Source organism: Andrena cerasifolii, chromosome 7, assembly GCF_050908995.1.
Source record: "Andrena cerasifolii isolate SP2316 chromosome 7, iyAndCera1_principal, whole genome shotgun sequence".
NCBI classification, from domain to species: Eukaryota; Metazoa; Arthropoda; class Insecta; order Hymenoptera; family Andrenidae; genus Andrena; species Andrena cerasifolii.
This window is the reverse complement of record NC_135124.1, coordinates 9309072-9325036: the sequence shown is the minus strand read 5'-3', so window position 1 is coordinate 9325036 and position 15965 is coordinate 9309072. Positions and strand designations below refer to the sequence as shown.

At 51.2% G+C, this 15965-nt stretch overlaps 1 protein-coding gene across 2 annotated transcripts in view; it reads left to right on the top strand.

Moving 5' to 3' along the window:
- LOC143371723 (uncharacterized) overlaps positions 1-15965 on the top strand; it is a 75881-nt gene that overhangs the window by 33014 nt on the left and 26902 nt on the right. For both annotated transcript variants that reach the window (XM_076817216.1, XM_076817217.1), the window contains exons 2-4: positions 5982-6344; positions 14375-14527; positions 14785-14901. In XM_076817216.1, coding sequence (XP_076673331.1) covers positions 6096-6344; positions 14375-14527; positions 14785-14901 — 519 coding nt within the window. In that variant the 5' untranslated portion in view covers positions 5982-6095. The remainder of the gene's footprint in view (positions 1-5981; positions 6345-14374; positions 14528-14784; positions 14902-15965) is intronic.

The following is a 15965-nucleotide window of genomic DNA, read 5'->3' as shown; positions in this document are numbered from 1 at the left end:
CAGCTAGATCGGCCGTTTGGCCCACTGTGCGCTCTTTTCTCCTTACCCCACCGTTGCTTCGGTGTCTCTCGATCGCGTGTCGATCCCTGAAACGTCAACGTGCACGGAGCGTCGGTCATCGTTCTTTCCTCCTCCTGTTCTTCATCCCGGGACTCTCCGGTTGATCCGAAACACTGTTGTCTTGGCCTATCTGCGCACCGTGTTTGCACGAGTCTTTACATTCGGCTTCCAGGGACTTTGATGTTTGCACGGGGTCGAAGGGTGCACGCGGCGCTGCCACGACCCAAAAATAGCGCTCTGCTCCGGATACGCGTATATTTTTAAGCCCACTTGGGGACCCACCCTATCCCATCCCCTGCCCCACCTTTTCCACCCTCCCGCGCCACGAGAGAGCTTCTCTGTTTGGCGACGATTTCCATCGGTACACACGCGGTGTACACACGCACGTGCGGAGCCGCTCATGCATGCGGGACACGCGGCGGAATACGGGCCCCGGCGTCGCCTCGCGCCGCCTCATTCTCTCCCGGCACGCTCATAATTCTCAATTTCGAGAACAGTGGGCCGAGGGCAGATGTCCTTTTTCGAGGACGAATCGTTGGCCTAGGCTCCGCGCGCCGCCTCGAATTAGGCGCGCGTCGGCCCTGTGAAAATAATGGCCGATTGATTGAGCGAGCCACGCTGCTCCGTGGGAATCGACCACGCATCCTGCTCTCTCGCACACGGAGGGGAGACGAGTCCAGTTTCCTCTCTCTCTCCTTTTGATTGACGGGAATATGTTTTCTTTGGCATTAATGACTCGGCGACTGCGCGTCGAGTTTGAAAAGTACGGGGAGTCCTTGATTCAACGCAACCGAGACTCCGTTCACTGGGGCTCGATTGCGCACGGCTCTGAATATCTTCCACGTCGCTGGCGCGACGGGGAAAATGGTGTTTTAATGCCTCGTGCATAAGGAACTCGGGTTCAAATCTCTGACTCACACCGCAAACACGTCGGAGCTGCCTATCGTTATCATTTCCCGAGTATTCGGTGCCTTCCAGCTCACGTTCGATCAGCGTTATCCACGCCGGGCCCGCGTGCTCGTCTCGCAGCACGCGTTCGCCGAGCGCGATTCTGCCCGGCCTCTCGTTGTTACATCGTTAGAATCGCATAAACGTCGACGACATTTTCTCATTAGCATCGCCCCCGGGCCGCGTACCGTTGGAATTCAGTTCCCATACGCCGCTCCGGACGATCTTGGCGTGACATCGTCGTTAAGGCCTTAACAGCGTTCGACGGCAGTGACCCTTGAATGCGCTTATTAATCTATTGAGCGGATCTGCAGAAAGAAATCTTGGTGCACCGTTTCGTTTGTGCGCTCGTTCCCAGTGAACGGGGCAATTAACCATGCAGCCTCGAAATTGAAATCGTAGCTTGCCGTCGGCGCGTACGAAGCCTGCTGTCTAATGGACGGGGACGTAATTTCGCAACAGCCTATCGCAAACAGGTTGCCGAGGAACAATCGCCGAAGTGGATTGCAGCTGGCTTAAGGTGACTGGGTAGTCAGATCGCTCGAAAATTAAGTATTTTTTGCGGTATTAATTACATGGAGATGAACACAAATTGTGACTTGTACTTTTGGGTCATGTTTGTTAATACTATAAACAGTAAAAAAAAAATTATTTGAATAATATATACATATATATGACAGCGCTACAGTTGCCTGATACATAGGTGTTTTTCTGGAGCCGCTGTAATTTTGCAGTGATTCTGGCCGTAAGAAATTGAATTGTGAAATATCCTCTGAAATTTATACTTCGCCCCGGCCTTCATTCTGCCCTGAACCTATTAAAAAAAGAAGAAAAAATCAAAATTATAAGTATAGCGGTTGTAAAACGGCAAATTTTAAAGAAATTAGATTTTTCGCCAGGGAGAAAACAGCCATTCTATTTTTTTTTGTCGAGGTAGGAGTTTTCTCAGACTTATACTTAGGTTCAGGTCGTAACTAGACATGTTTCACATATGTGATTTTTTTTTCAAATCGATTTCTACCTCCGTTTCTTCGCAATCACTGCAAAACTAAGAGGAAATATGATTCCGAGAAAAACGCGTTTAAAGTTTCGAAAGAGGAATGAGTCTACCTGCGTGCGGGCAGAAACGGTTTTATGACGCGCTCGACCTTTTCGGCTGTAAAAATCCTCAATTCTATGCGAATTTTAACATAAACCAAACGGCATTTTGCAACAAATGCAACAACAACAAAAAATCGAGTTTCCGACTGCCGAGTTCCCTCAAGCAGCTCGCGATAGCCCAGATCTCGAGTTATCGGTCGGATCATTGGATGACTCAGAGGTACGGCACGGTCCCGTTGGCTGTTCGCCTTGTTTCCAGAAAATCGTTACACGCAGAGTCGTTGAACCGGTGTCCGCGGCGTGAATCGGAGAAACAAGTGGTCTGAATGGCGACCGACTTCCTTTCGTGTTCTTTTATCTTCTCGGTTGTACGCCGCGGCCTGCGCGAGTCGCGGACGCAAGTACGCGTATCAGCCCCGACTAATTCGCGGTAATTCCCTTGCTCCCGGGGTAGCAGAATTTCACGCGGAGTTTCTCCAGCCTCGGTCGTCGTCCGAAAGAAAGAAGGGCGGTTTTATCTCGGCGATGCAGCTCGCGACCGCCGATATACTAAATATAGGAACGACAGCGAGAGATAAATCGTAGGTAGGAGCGAGTTACGAGTGAGTTATGAGAGGAAAGGCTATTTTTCCCGCGCGAGATGCCTCCTCGAGCTTCCCACGAGCTCTCGCGATAGTTCGACACGTGTTTCGGCCCCGCCACTTAGCGCAGCTTCGATGCACCTCGGCCACGCTGAATCTATTTTTTACCCCCGCGCAACGTCCATGGTATATCCCTCGGCTTCCATGTGTTCGCTGCACTCGAGACGGAACAACATAAATATTTGTCGAGGCTCTTCCTGCTGCCTAATATACGATCGGGGCTAATTATGCGCTTCCTTTTTCCTCGCCGCGGCTTCCTTGCCCGGTGATATTTCATCGCGCTCGAAAATACACGCTCCGGACCGGGCCCCGCTGCAAACGAGCGCCGAAGTCTAGCTGGGAAATCTGATTATACCGCGCGCAGCTTCGGACATTTCTCCATTTGCATCCCCCCACCGCGAGCACATCAAAGGGATGGTGATACAATGGCCCTGGTAATGTTTGTCGTAATTCGACGGGATTTATCGCGGATCGCGAAACGAAGCGGAACTCTTAATAGCGTTCCCTCCACTCCGGTGAACCGTGGTTCCTTTGTGCAGCATGTATGTACTCCAATTTGCTCGGAAAATTCGGTCCCGACGAACGGGGGTGTCTCGATGGTACACAGGGGGGTGCCCGGCATTGTGGGCCATTATTCCGTTACGTAAGAATAATGGGAATAGAAGAGACGCGCCGCGCCCCTGGGACCGTCGATAACACGTACAATGGACGTCGAAGTGGAAAGTAATTTTCTATATCGTCTTCTGCCTCGCGCTCGTCCGTCGCGTCGCCTTCAAGCAGCCTTCTCGAGTGTGCCACCCGGTACGTGGTGGACGGAGACCACCTAACGCATTAACGCAGGCGTAGTAAAGCTGTACAACGACGCGAAAGTGCAATGCACCGTGAATAGGCTGGCAGAGACGAATGCTATTATTCAGTGACAGTGATAGGCACGCATTCGAGCCGCGTAACTTCTGCTTCGGAAAAGCTCCGCGCACGCGTTTATCGTCGACGACGTTCCATCAGATACCGCCGCGCTTGCTGGATGCTCCGCGCGGATCCACCGTGTCGTCCCCGCCCGCTACGAATTTCAAGGCGTGCGCCCCGCCGGTCTGGTGTATCGAGCAGTCCGTCGAAAGCAGAAAGCTAATTCAATTTACCTACCTACTTTCCAAGCGTAGCGAATCCGTATTCATGGAAACACGGGTGTTCACCGGTAGTCGACGGGAATTCGATCGGCCCGAATGGATAATGCCGCTCATTGCGCTCGCGTTGCGCGTCCCAACGAAAAGTCCAGCTACGCGGAAGGATTAGCACGCGGAACTACCACCCTCGATAGTCTACTTTCGATTCGCGATGGAACGAGGCATTCCGCGCACGTGCGCGTGCATCTGGTTCTCGATCGTTTTCCCTGGCCCAGACACAAAGGGCGAACCCTTGCTCGTAGCCCGAAGCTGAAGAACGTTACGCACCGTGGACGCGAGGCGGCCAGCAGCGCGTATCCATGCCACGTGGTGTTTAAAACGCAGCATATAGACTTCTTAGGGTGGCTCTTACTTACTCTTGGTAACATTTTTTTTTAAGATTTTCTTCGGGGCACTCTTCAGAATAGTTCCAAATAATTTTAAAAAAATCCGTGTAACATTTGAGCTCGTTCGGATAACGGGAAAGGGTGCTCCTGGGCCCTTAAACATTTAAATCATTATTTAACAGCTCGCGAAGTCGATTTTATATAATATCCTCCAAGTTATTGATTAAATAAAAAAATATGTCAAACAAAAGTTGTAGATCCGGGCAAGGAGCATCTTTTATATTATATTACTTTTTCTCGTGCGACAAATGGTTTTTGAAACAAGTCCGAAAAACTAAGGAAAAAAAAGTTTCCCTCAAAGGTTGAAAGTTTTTGTTGAGAATTTTTATTTTCGAGGACTATTTATTAAATATTTAAGGGGGGGCATATACCGAAATATGCGAAAATGATAAAAAAATTCTTATTTTTAGTGTTTGAGATGTCATGAATATTTCCTGAAAATTTGGGACCGAAATTCGCAAAAACATTAAGTCCCGTTATCCGATCGAGCTCAAACTTTACACGGATTTTTTTTAATTATTGGGAATTATTCTGGAGGGTGCCCCTTGGAAAATTCAAAAGTCGAAAATAAGAGCCACCCTAATACATACACGCGATGACTTCTAGTCCAGTATTCGACGTCGCCCCGCCTCGCCTGGCCGTGCCAGTTTTTCCCAGTTCTCGCTCGAACAACGGATCGCTTCCTCTCCGTCAGCGTGAGAGAACCTTCGGGATCGACCTCGGAACCGTTAGCCACCGTCCACGTCGTTTTAACGGCTCGCCAGGCTATATTCTATGACGATAATTAGAGAGACCTCGGTCACACGAAAGAGCGGCTTTCTTCATCGCGCTTTCGTCCCCCTTTGTCTTCCGAAGCGATTTCTCTTTTCGAGTGACGCGAGTCCGAAGCAGCGACACCGGCGTCCGATTTCCGTTTCGACTCTGGCGAACGACACTCGCGAGGCTGGCTAATAAAAAAAAAAAAAATCCCCCGATGAGGAAACCGCGCCAGTCTCTCATTAATACGGCCAGCCTCGGTCTTTAACTCCCGGAGAGGGATTCCTATCGTGCCAGTTACGCGCTCTTTTCCACTTTGTCTTCCTCTTTGTCTCGCGACGCGGCTAGCTTCATATATTATTCATCGCCGTCGAAGTATGCCCGGCGATTTCTTTCTCGAGCCGTGTACGGCAGCGAAAAAGCTCGGGGCGAGCGTTTCACTAGCGATGTCGCCGGTCTCGATCCCGAGGAATCTTTGCAAGCCGCACCTGCGCTTTTTCTGCGCCGACGGGCGCGCGCAGGCAGCGGCGCGATGACACAACCGCCTGTATCTTTATTAGAAATTGATTGGATCGAGCCGAGCCTTACCCGGCGCGGTGGGAATCTGGCTCGAGAAGGTCGATGCGTCTGGCGGTCGCGGCGCGAAAGGCAGCCTCGATCGCCGCTCTGCCAGTGCACCCGCATATCGATAAACGAACAAATCACGCTTATCGAGATCGAGCCGTGCGGAGTAATTTGCGCAATCGTCACCACCGTCGAAGGAAGTACGTGCGAGCCGCGCTCGGCCTGTTTTCCCCCGTTTTCGATCGAATCGATACGGATAAGCCGCGGATCAGAGAGCGTTGCTTCGGCCGCGATGAGGGGGCGACGTCCTCCGTGTGCTCACTCTCGCCGTTTGATTGCAGGTCAGTTTTACTGGACGCGCGACACCTGATCACAGCATCCGGAGCGCGCGACGAACGAGAGACAGGCGACAGAGGTGAGACAGAGGACGGACAGCGAGGCAAAAAGAGAGCAAGATGGGTGTGAGACAAAGTAGAAGGTCCGTGGACATAACGACGACGCCTAAGAAGGAGGGGGCACCGGCCGAGGGAGGTGTCGGAGACGCCGCTGCACCTGGCGATGGCAAGCTGGAGAGGATCGAGGAGACCGACACGAAGCCCACCACCAACGGCATAGCGCCGCACACGGACGTGACCGAGGATAAAGACGATGCCACAGAGAAGGAGAAGGAAAAGGAGAAGGACAAGAAGAAGGAGAAAGAAAAGGTGAGGCTCTTGGATACGTTACACTTTTTACCCCTCTTCGATCGACCTTCTCCCCTTAATCGAAATCCTTGGCTAAACCATTGCGTTGGGTGTCTAAGAATCGAGCGATTAAATTTCTGGTGAAATTGTCCAGTTGCATCGTTCCTCGTATCTTATGTGCTGGCATTTGCTCTCGCGGCAATGATTCATAGACGCGACCGTCGAACGCTTTTCAACGACTCCCACGAACCTGCTGAAACTTATCCGAACATCGGACTTATCATCGCGGAACGCTTTTTAGAATCGCCGCTGGTGATTCAGCTCTCAATCGCGGAGGACGTAACCGCGAGTGCATTTAGCTGGATTTCTTTTCTCCGGCTCGCGACCGGGGGTTATTAATTTCAATTGATTCATCGACGATGACGCCGCGCGACTTCTCGCCGCGCGTCTCGCCTCGCGCGAAAAAGCGCGCGCTCTCCGGCCGGTGACTCCGTCTAGCATCGCCCCGCGCTAGCTAAGACCGCGCACGTGCGCGTTTTCGCCGCGTACTATTCTGAGACCTGACCGAGGAGATATGCTACGTGTTTGATTCGCTCGGGACGCCTCCGTCGGCAGAAAAACTCCTATGGGCGAACCGACCAAAAAGGCCTACACGGTGGAATCGAAACACCTGGAGGGCTTTGGCAGTGGCTGCGAACGATGCGTCACGCTCGAACGGTCTCGCGCTCGCGAACCCACGCTATTTTTCGAGCAACCCCTGAACCCTCCTGGCTGTCGATGGAATTTGAAAAGCACCCGGGGAGGGGCGAGTGGCTGTCAACGGCAGACGTCACGTCCGCGAACCAGCCATCGAAAGTTCCAACTGTCGCTCTCGTCCAACTCGCATAAGCGTGTCAGTGTATTATCGCGAAAATGCTCTCCCGGCTAGACGAAACTTGATATTTCCTCGATTGAGCAACCCCGGCAGCTGTCATGCACTAGATACGCCAGCACGCGAGAAAGAGAGAGACGGCTGGTGTTGCGCCTCTTCCTTTCATTTCCGTTTAACAGCAGGTCTTTTCCTATTGCCCCGTCTGCCTCCAATCGACCGGGCCGCGTAGCCGCGAAGGCGTCGAAAGGCTTATCGCGTGTCTCCAATTTTCTCGCGGACTCTAGACGTTTTCTGGTTCCGCCGTCGTACACTCCTTGCGCTTCGTGCATCGTGCATCGATCCGACACCGCATTTCTAGACCTCGCGCGAGACGCGTACAACTAAATCCCCTGGAAAAGCGTAGCTTCGCACGCAGGTACTAGCCGTTGTCCCACTTGGCTGCGGCGGGATAGGGTAAGCAGGCCAGTAGATGGACGGTTTAGCGGATTCCGGTGTTTATATCGAGGTGGTTATTAGAAATGTCTGTTGTATTAGAAAAAATCCAAAGCTTTGCACGTAAAAATGTATAAATTTAAAGAAAAAATTACTGTAAGTAAAAAAATTAATGTATTTAAGCATGAAATTATGAAAATTCTACTCATAGCCCGGATATTATTTTTGATATTCTATGATCGATGTAGTTAATTTTTTGTTATGAAAAAAGGGTTTTTAATTTTGTTTTAATTTATCAGAAGTATGTCTTTATTATATGATTAAATAAACTAAGAAAATGGTGTCCTTACGAATATGGTAAGCTTCTTTTTACCTCTTTACAATACGTTCAAACACGTTTTTTATTAACTTGAAGGCACGAATACGCTGAGCAATCGCTACTAAGAATCGAGCGACTAGCGCATACTGGTATAAGACTGTATAGATAAATATTTTTTCGCATACGAAAAAAATTTCAATAAATATATTAATGTTTTATAAAACAACAAACGTTTTTTCTACAAAATAAAAAATCAATAATATAGAGTAAAATTCTAGTTCTTTCAATATTAACGATTAACCAACGATTCGTCCATCTACTGGGCTGCTTACCCTAGCCATCGGTTCCTAAACGCCTCGCCTAGATCCCCGTTCACGCGGAACCGATCGAACAAAGCCGATTTCATTCGTGGCGGGAGAAGGAAAGTGGCCGACAGGCCTACGCGAAATCTTTGGTTATCGCGCGGACGTAACCGCGGTATCAATTTCTCGATCTCGCTTTCACGCGCCAACCGCGTTACGGTAATTCGCCGTAAACCGTGTTATCGGTATCGAGTGTAATTGCGATCGGTGGACGGATGCGTTCGAAGAACGTAATCGCAACCATTAGCAGGTATTATTACTCCACAAGCTGCTAACACTCGTTCGGAGCCCGATTCTGTTTAAGCAATCTTTCCACTGTAACGCCCTACAAAATATCCATTGCTTGGAATTTCTTCTTGTCACAGAAAGAACGTGTTTACTAAATTGAAGTAGTTTATATTTATTAATATGTGTTTTGAGAATGCAACATTTTTTTCCATATCTTTTTAATGCCCACTTTGGCTCGAAAGCAAGCATTAAAAATATATGATTTTTTTTTGTATTTTCAATACGCGTATACCCCTTCGTTGACATACTTCTTTTGTCGATCCACTTTGCGCCTGGGTGGCTCAGACCCAGAGCAATTTTTGAGCGACTGCCATTCCGATCTAAAGAATCCAATCGTAATGAAAAAAGTCGTGGATTAATATGTATTCCAATAGCTTTTCAATTTAAAATTTATCACAGTTTTTGTAAAAAGAATCTAGCGATCATACGTCGAAGAAAATGAAGAAAATCTTTAAAAAATTGTAACTTTTACAAATTTCAATATTAGGAGCTAAAAATCTACAGAGTTGTTGTTCAGATATAATATTTTGAGAACAAAAAAATAGTTTGCAAGTGGATTTTGGAAAAAAGGTATTTATTTTCCATATAGAAAGTACAGAGCATCAAAATCAGCTTATGTTAACAAATAAAAATTCTTTTTGTGACAAGAATAGTTCCAAACATCGGCAAATTGTTTAGTGCGTTACAGTGGAAAGACCCGTTAAAAGCCATTCGTCCATCTCTCGCTTTACACCAGTAAGGTTTCAACGCTTCGCCATTGATCGTTCTCCAAGCGCGTGCTTCGCCGTTTAACGAATCACCCGTAAGCTGTGCATCAGCGAAAAGATCGAAACACTGCTGTCGAGTGTCAAAGTTTCCCTGAGAAAAAGCTCGAGATACCGTTGGACAGTGGCCGAGGGATGTTTGCACAGGTGCTCGCGCAGGTAACGCGTTCCTGGCTAACTGTAATCGCGTCTCGCCGCGTACAAGCGCATACCTAACTGTCCTAGACGAATAAATCTTTTGTCCCGTCTTCCTTTGACGACGGACAGTGGGGTCGTTTGTTCCGCAGCAGCCGCGAGGTGTATTGAGAAACGCTCGCGCTGCCAGCACCACTGGGATCTTGCAAAATCTCGAGGCAGGTGCGCGGCCGCTCCGAGAGTCCTCTCGCTCGTTCCTCGTATCGAACACCTGCCCTTGATGCTTCGCCTCGGTCATTTATTTTTCGCCAGGATCTACGACGCCGCCGCGGCAGCAGCCAGTGTTTCGCGAATAATTTAAGATATATCTGCGGGCAGTCTTTGAGAGAGTGGACAAACGAAGAAACGAGCGAGCCGAGCCTAATGGAAAGAGCAACGCATACTTTGGTAACCTTGACCATGCAAATTAACGACGCGGTGCACGCGGGCCGCCAAGCATCGCGTGCTCCCTCCGCTCAATTAAAAGGTACTTTCGAAGCCGCGGGCGTCGCCGCCGCTCCGCGCGATTTCCTCGGCTTTTCCACGCGGGTTTCTTTCGCGGATCGACGAAAGCAGCCGGCGCGCGGAATAATCTCGATATCGCGGCCCCGTGGCAAAAGTGTGCTCGCGTTACCCGAGTGACCTGAATTCCACGCTGATAGTTTTATTTCGTAGGATAGTGCAGGCCGGATCACGCGATGTTTTAGACGCTGCTTTATGCAGCGTAAACCATCTCGATTGAGAAAGAGAGAGAGAGAGAAAGAGAGGGAAATTGTTCCCGCGTGAATCATCGCGGTCGGTTTATTAATTAATCCGAGACGCGACTCATCTGTTTGCCTCCGCTAATTAAAACTGCGCGCCGCTGGAATTCCATTGGAATGCTCTCTGGACAGTGCGCCAGCAACGACTGTCCGCTGAGTAATCTTAAACGCGATTTGACTAATTTCTACCCGCGTTCTTTCTGCGGCGCTAGTCACCGGGCGATTGTTCCGTGATCGCTTGGCTCGAAACGAAAGCAAAACCGAGCAGTTAATGACGCGTTTTCGAAAGAGTAGTCTGGCTGGCGGAGGAGAAGGAAGGAAGGCTTCTAGAAGTCTGTCTAGAGGCTCGAGAGGAGAGGAATCGATCACGGAAGGCGCGCGATTATCCGCACGAAACTCGTGGATATGGTATTCTTATCCCGTCCGCCACTTTTCAGCCTCTCTTTCTCCGAGCGCGCGCTAATCGCCGCGAATTCCTCGCTCGGGGAATCGCGTTGCCGCGCGCAAGAACGCCGCATCGTTCGGCAACGTTCCCGCGACTACTCGCGGAGACACGCGAGGACCCGAGAGCTGTAGGACTTTTAGTACCTGCTGGCTGATTCAGCGGTGAGGAATTCGTCGCAGAACACTGCACCTGCGCTCGATTCGTCCTTCGCTGCGTCCTCGGGGCCGCCCGCCGTATCATTTCTTCGTATTCCGATATTGCCCGATCGACAAACGCAGATCTCTCATCGGCCACGCGCAAGGTCCCTGGCGCCGAGCCGCTCTTGCAGGGGCTCCCTGAATATCAAACCCGAGATAAGCCGTTGGCATTCTTTTATTTATAACGCGCCGCGCGCCTTGCCATGAATATTTACGCCGCGGATGAAGAAAACGCCTAGAAAAAAGGCTACGAGCGCCGGATGGATCGTACGCGCATCTAATCCGCGCTCCTCTTGGAAACGAACTCGCCACCGAGGATGGGTCGAGCAAACAACCAGCCCCGGCTGCTTGCGTTTATCGTTGACCCCAGGTTCGCGGGTTAACCGAAGGTCCCAGATACGGAGAATCGGAATCGACGGGGAAAGGGAGAGAGCGTGCGATCGATAGCTGAAATCATCCGCGATTCACCTTTCGCGTTCCTTGATCCTTCGAACGTCTAGCGGTATCTACCCAGCTTCCAAGGGAAGTCGGAAATTCATCGGCACGCGTGGAAATGATATTGCGACGGTAAGGGTCGCCCCTGGTTCTCCCGGCCGCGCTAGAGACCATTTGTTTCCTTTCTTCCCGGTGCCGGAGCTGCGATACCGCGATATCCACGAGCAGGACGCCTCGCCTGGCCGACCAGAACGAAAATAACCGGATATTTACATAATATAATGCGCGTTGGAGGCGATGGAAGATTGTTCGGTGCCGAGGAGAAATAAAGGCGTGTCGCAGCTTTTGTTTTGCCTCTGTTATCGAACGGGTATGACCTGTGCGTGCGTCCTCGGGCCTCTGGAACTGGAGCTCGCCTCGGTAGCCAGCTTTTCACTTACAGCGACCTTAGATAATTACGTCGGTCCGATTGTTTGCTCGATTAGCGGCGCGGTATAATAGCGTTGGCTCGTTCGCAACCGCGCCGCGAGGGGGGGACTCGTAAACGATGAAACGGAATTGTTCTGGAGGATTTGCATCGGTAATAAAGCTGGCCGATGTTTACGCGATCGCAGGCGTTAAAGACCCGTCTCGGCCTCGGCCTGGCTGGCAAACAATGCTCGCTCCCCGCTCCATCGTTTTCCATTAAACCAGCATAATGCGCGCTAAACGTTGGACGCAATGATTCATAAAGTAAAATAATTCAGCATCGCGCCGACCAGGAGCACGATACGCGCGTGTCGCTGGTGTGCTCGGCCAGGAGATAACGCCACGGGCGTTTCATCGCCTCCGAGAATTACCCGATCGAACAAATGACGCACTCTCGCGCTTTCCCTCCGTCACTGTTGATCTTGACTCGATCACGCCGCTCCAATCTTTAATCACTTCCGTCCAGCTATCTGGTGTACGTAATCTGAAAATCGAAGAGTCGCGAACCGTTTCACCGAGAAGATTATATGACCGTAAAACGCGGACCCTCGGTCGGTCATACTTTCTCGTTTGATTAAGCAGCGAAGGGGTGAAATCGGTTCACCGGGGCCGCGAGTAAAAGTCGGTTTATACAGCCACCGAGTCCGTGCCGTGACGGGCCCGGACCAGTCGAGCTCCGGACGGGCCCCGAGATGCAACCTGTCGTGGCGTATCCGCCTCAGCGTTGCCGGATTTCTCAGCTCATAATGTTCTGTCATTAGCTTTCGTTTGCTCAGAAGGGAAGATCCCGAGGTGTAACTGTGACTTTTCAATGAACTTTTGCAGTCTGATAGGGCTTCACATGCTGAAGGTACTGATACACTGGTCTTCACTGGTCGAAGATTTGTTCAGAACTGATTAGGCACTCGCTTTCGACCAACTAAAAAGGCTTAGGCAATAAAGTCATGAAGCTACACCTCGGGACCTTCGCTTGTCAGGTATGACTCCTCTAGGTAAACCCGGGAGAAGCGGTTGTGCCGGAGAGTTGGTCGAGTCGCTATATTTCAGACTCTATACGTAAAAATGCGTTAAACCGCAGACCAGTTGCTTCTCTAGAACCCAAACAGTTGAATGATTAGCGTCATTTCGCTTCCTTCTGTGTTTTCCTGGAGCATAAATTCCAGCAACGTTGCACTTCGACATGGCACGGACTCTGCCCGTCCGGCCCGTCGTCTCGAAGAGCGGCCCACCGAGCCCGGGCCCAGCGGGGAACGAGGAGCCGCCGAGTTTCCACCGAGCTCGGCGGTTCCTCGACGTCCATAAGCTTACCATAGAGGCTCGGCCCGTCACGGCCCGGACTCGGTGGCTTAACTCGCGTCGAGGAGCTCGGACGCTACGCGATCCCGTCGTCAGAGAACTGCTGATCGTCCTCTGTAATCCGAGATTTTTGCGGTTTCATCCCGTACGGCGTACGTGGTCCCCAGCCGCAGCTGTCCCGTTCCGATAAGTCTCGCGACTGTTACTGCGAGCTGCTCTCCCGCTTTTTCCCCGTGTCCGTTCCTCGACGAATTTCTTGCCGCTCTCTCCTCGCACGCGCAAACACAAATTGCTTCCCCGACCGTGCACGAGACTCTTCAATGGCAAAGATCTCGGTCGCCGGAAAATTTCTTCGCCTCGATGGCGCAACCCATCGCAGCGGTTCGCGTGACCGATGGCGAATCCTCGCCCAGAAACAACGGCAGCCCGTTATTTTTACGGCGTCTCACAGTGTTACGCGTATAGGGGCGTTCCTGGACAAAACTCAGAACTCCTGAACTAATCAGTTCTCGTCCTAAGCACCCTAATACTTTTTTTAAAGAGAATATAAAAAAGCATCGATTTTTGTAATGAATTTCTAGTATCACTTTTGACAACAAATTAGCATTCAGCAGAAGTTATGGGTAACATTGAAACCTACGTTCCTTTATTAACATTTTAAGGTACAAGAATTTGTGGATCGAACGCTTCGGATTCTTCACTTTTGTCCATTACGCGTAACACTGTGCGTCTTCCGAGAAGATTTCCATTCAACCCATTCCGCTGGCTTGCCCATCCATTTATCTCGATTCGCGATCCAATTGTCGCGTTTCGCGTTCGATGTGTCTGTTGCGCCTCGAGCATGGCGCGTCTCGAGCGTTGGTGGGGCGATGAGAAAACTTTGTTTTACGGCTAATAAAAGCTCTTGGAGCGAAACGGAACGGAACGATTCCACTCGGCGAGCTTTACGAGCCACGAGTACGTTTGGGGTAACGTGTATCGGAGTCGATGGTAAATAAGTAAAGCGTACGCGCGTGGAGTAGTATTTTGCAATTCGGGCTCACCTGCTCCCCCCCACGTGCTCCAGAGTTCCTCGTCGAATTCGCGATGTTTGGTCGCTCCGCGAGCAGCTGAGGACAATTTTCGCCGCGTTGGGGCATTAATATGCGGACGGGGGTCGGCTCTCTCCACCTTAACTTTTGAAACTCAGCTTATTTATAACGGGAAGGTGTATTGACTGGATTCTCCTTCTGTTCGCAGCCAGATGAGGTAAAAGCCGAGGAGACGAAGCAGGAGTCCACCGGCGAATCTCCCGCGGAAACGGTGGAGGCCACGACGCCCACGGAAGCCACCCCCGCTAGTCCCAACACCGCAACTTCTCCAGACAGCAAGGAAACCAAAAAGAAGGACAAGGTGAGATCGATCGCAGCGAAATAACAGCCGATGGGCAGCGGGACGAAACTCCAACTGATTGCATGGCGGTTAGAGGTCGTAATTTGCGTGGAGGGCCGCCGCTTCCTGGGAGCGCGACTCTCGAGGCTCTCCAACCGCCAGATGGATCATTTCGTCGGCGACGTGGCGCGCGTACGCACGCGCCCTTGCAATTAGAGAAATAAGACAGCGCGTAATGAGTCCCCCGATCATTATCGATGCCGTTTCCTCGTTCATAGATGAAGAAAAAGTGGTCCTTCAGGTCGATCAGCTTCAGCAAGAAGGACAAGAGCAAGCCAGCCCGCGAGGAAGCGCCCAAGAATGGAGACGTCACCAAGGAGGAGCCTCTCGCGGAGGTGAGTACAGAAACTTACCTTATCGGGTTCGCTCTTCTTGTGTCGCTGCAGAGCGTAGAGCGAACGACCACGGGCGACGCAAGAACACCGGCCGACGGTGCCGTTAATTGTATCGTCCTGTCATCTTCGGGGGAGAAACGACCCGCCTCGTCCCGTTCTAGGCGGGCGGGGGTGGCCAGGGGGATCGAAAAAAGCCAGCAGGCGCATGTACATATGTTCGCTACAAAATAAAGGGCACGGGCAGGCACGCTCAGCTGTTGCTCCGAGCAACCGACGTTCCGTTGATTCATCGTGGTGTGTATACCTATAAAAATTCGCGCCGCTCGCCGGCAGATCGATCGAACGGGTACGACCAGCAAGCTAGCTCGGCCGTCCGCGAACATAATGGCGAGGCCGGCGTAACGCAGGGCAGATCGGTGCTCGCTCGAGCGTGATTTGTGCTCTCTTCGATTTCAAGCAATCGGTACGTACAGCGTGCCGCGCACAGCGGCGTAATCGAGAACGACCACGCGATAACCGTCACGGATCGAAAGCTCCGCGCGCGCGCTCCGGTGTTTAATTGGCCTCGAGATGTCCAATAAATCCTCGGGCCTCTCGCGATTATCAGAGATTTATTTCGCGGAAAAATGATAAGCGAATAGTGGAACGATCGACGTTAACAAAGTCAATTATAATATCCAGCCCGGGCCGGCGATTTTTCCTCCCCTGGGTGTTTGTCGGATATTTATGGAGCGGCCTCGATCGCCGGCTGCGAAAACGCTGCGCCGCCTGGACGCGTCCGAGGAGCTATCATTAAGGAGCGTGGGGTTTCGATTCCTCTGCCCGCGACTTCTTCTTCTCCCTTTATCGCCGATCGAGATCTCGCCTGGACACATCGACCTCTCGCGGAGCGGCGCAATTAACGAGGCGCGGGTACTTGACCAACGGCCCGTGTTCGAGGACCTATCGAGATCTCGGCCAACGATTCCAAGGACGAAGGGCACGCCAAGTGTCGGAGTAGGTCGGCGAGCAGTGTGGAGCCGCTTAATTGGACTTAGAATCCGGCGAGCTCTTCCGTATCGCGA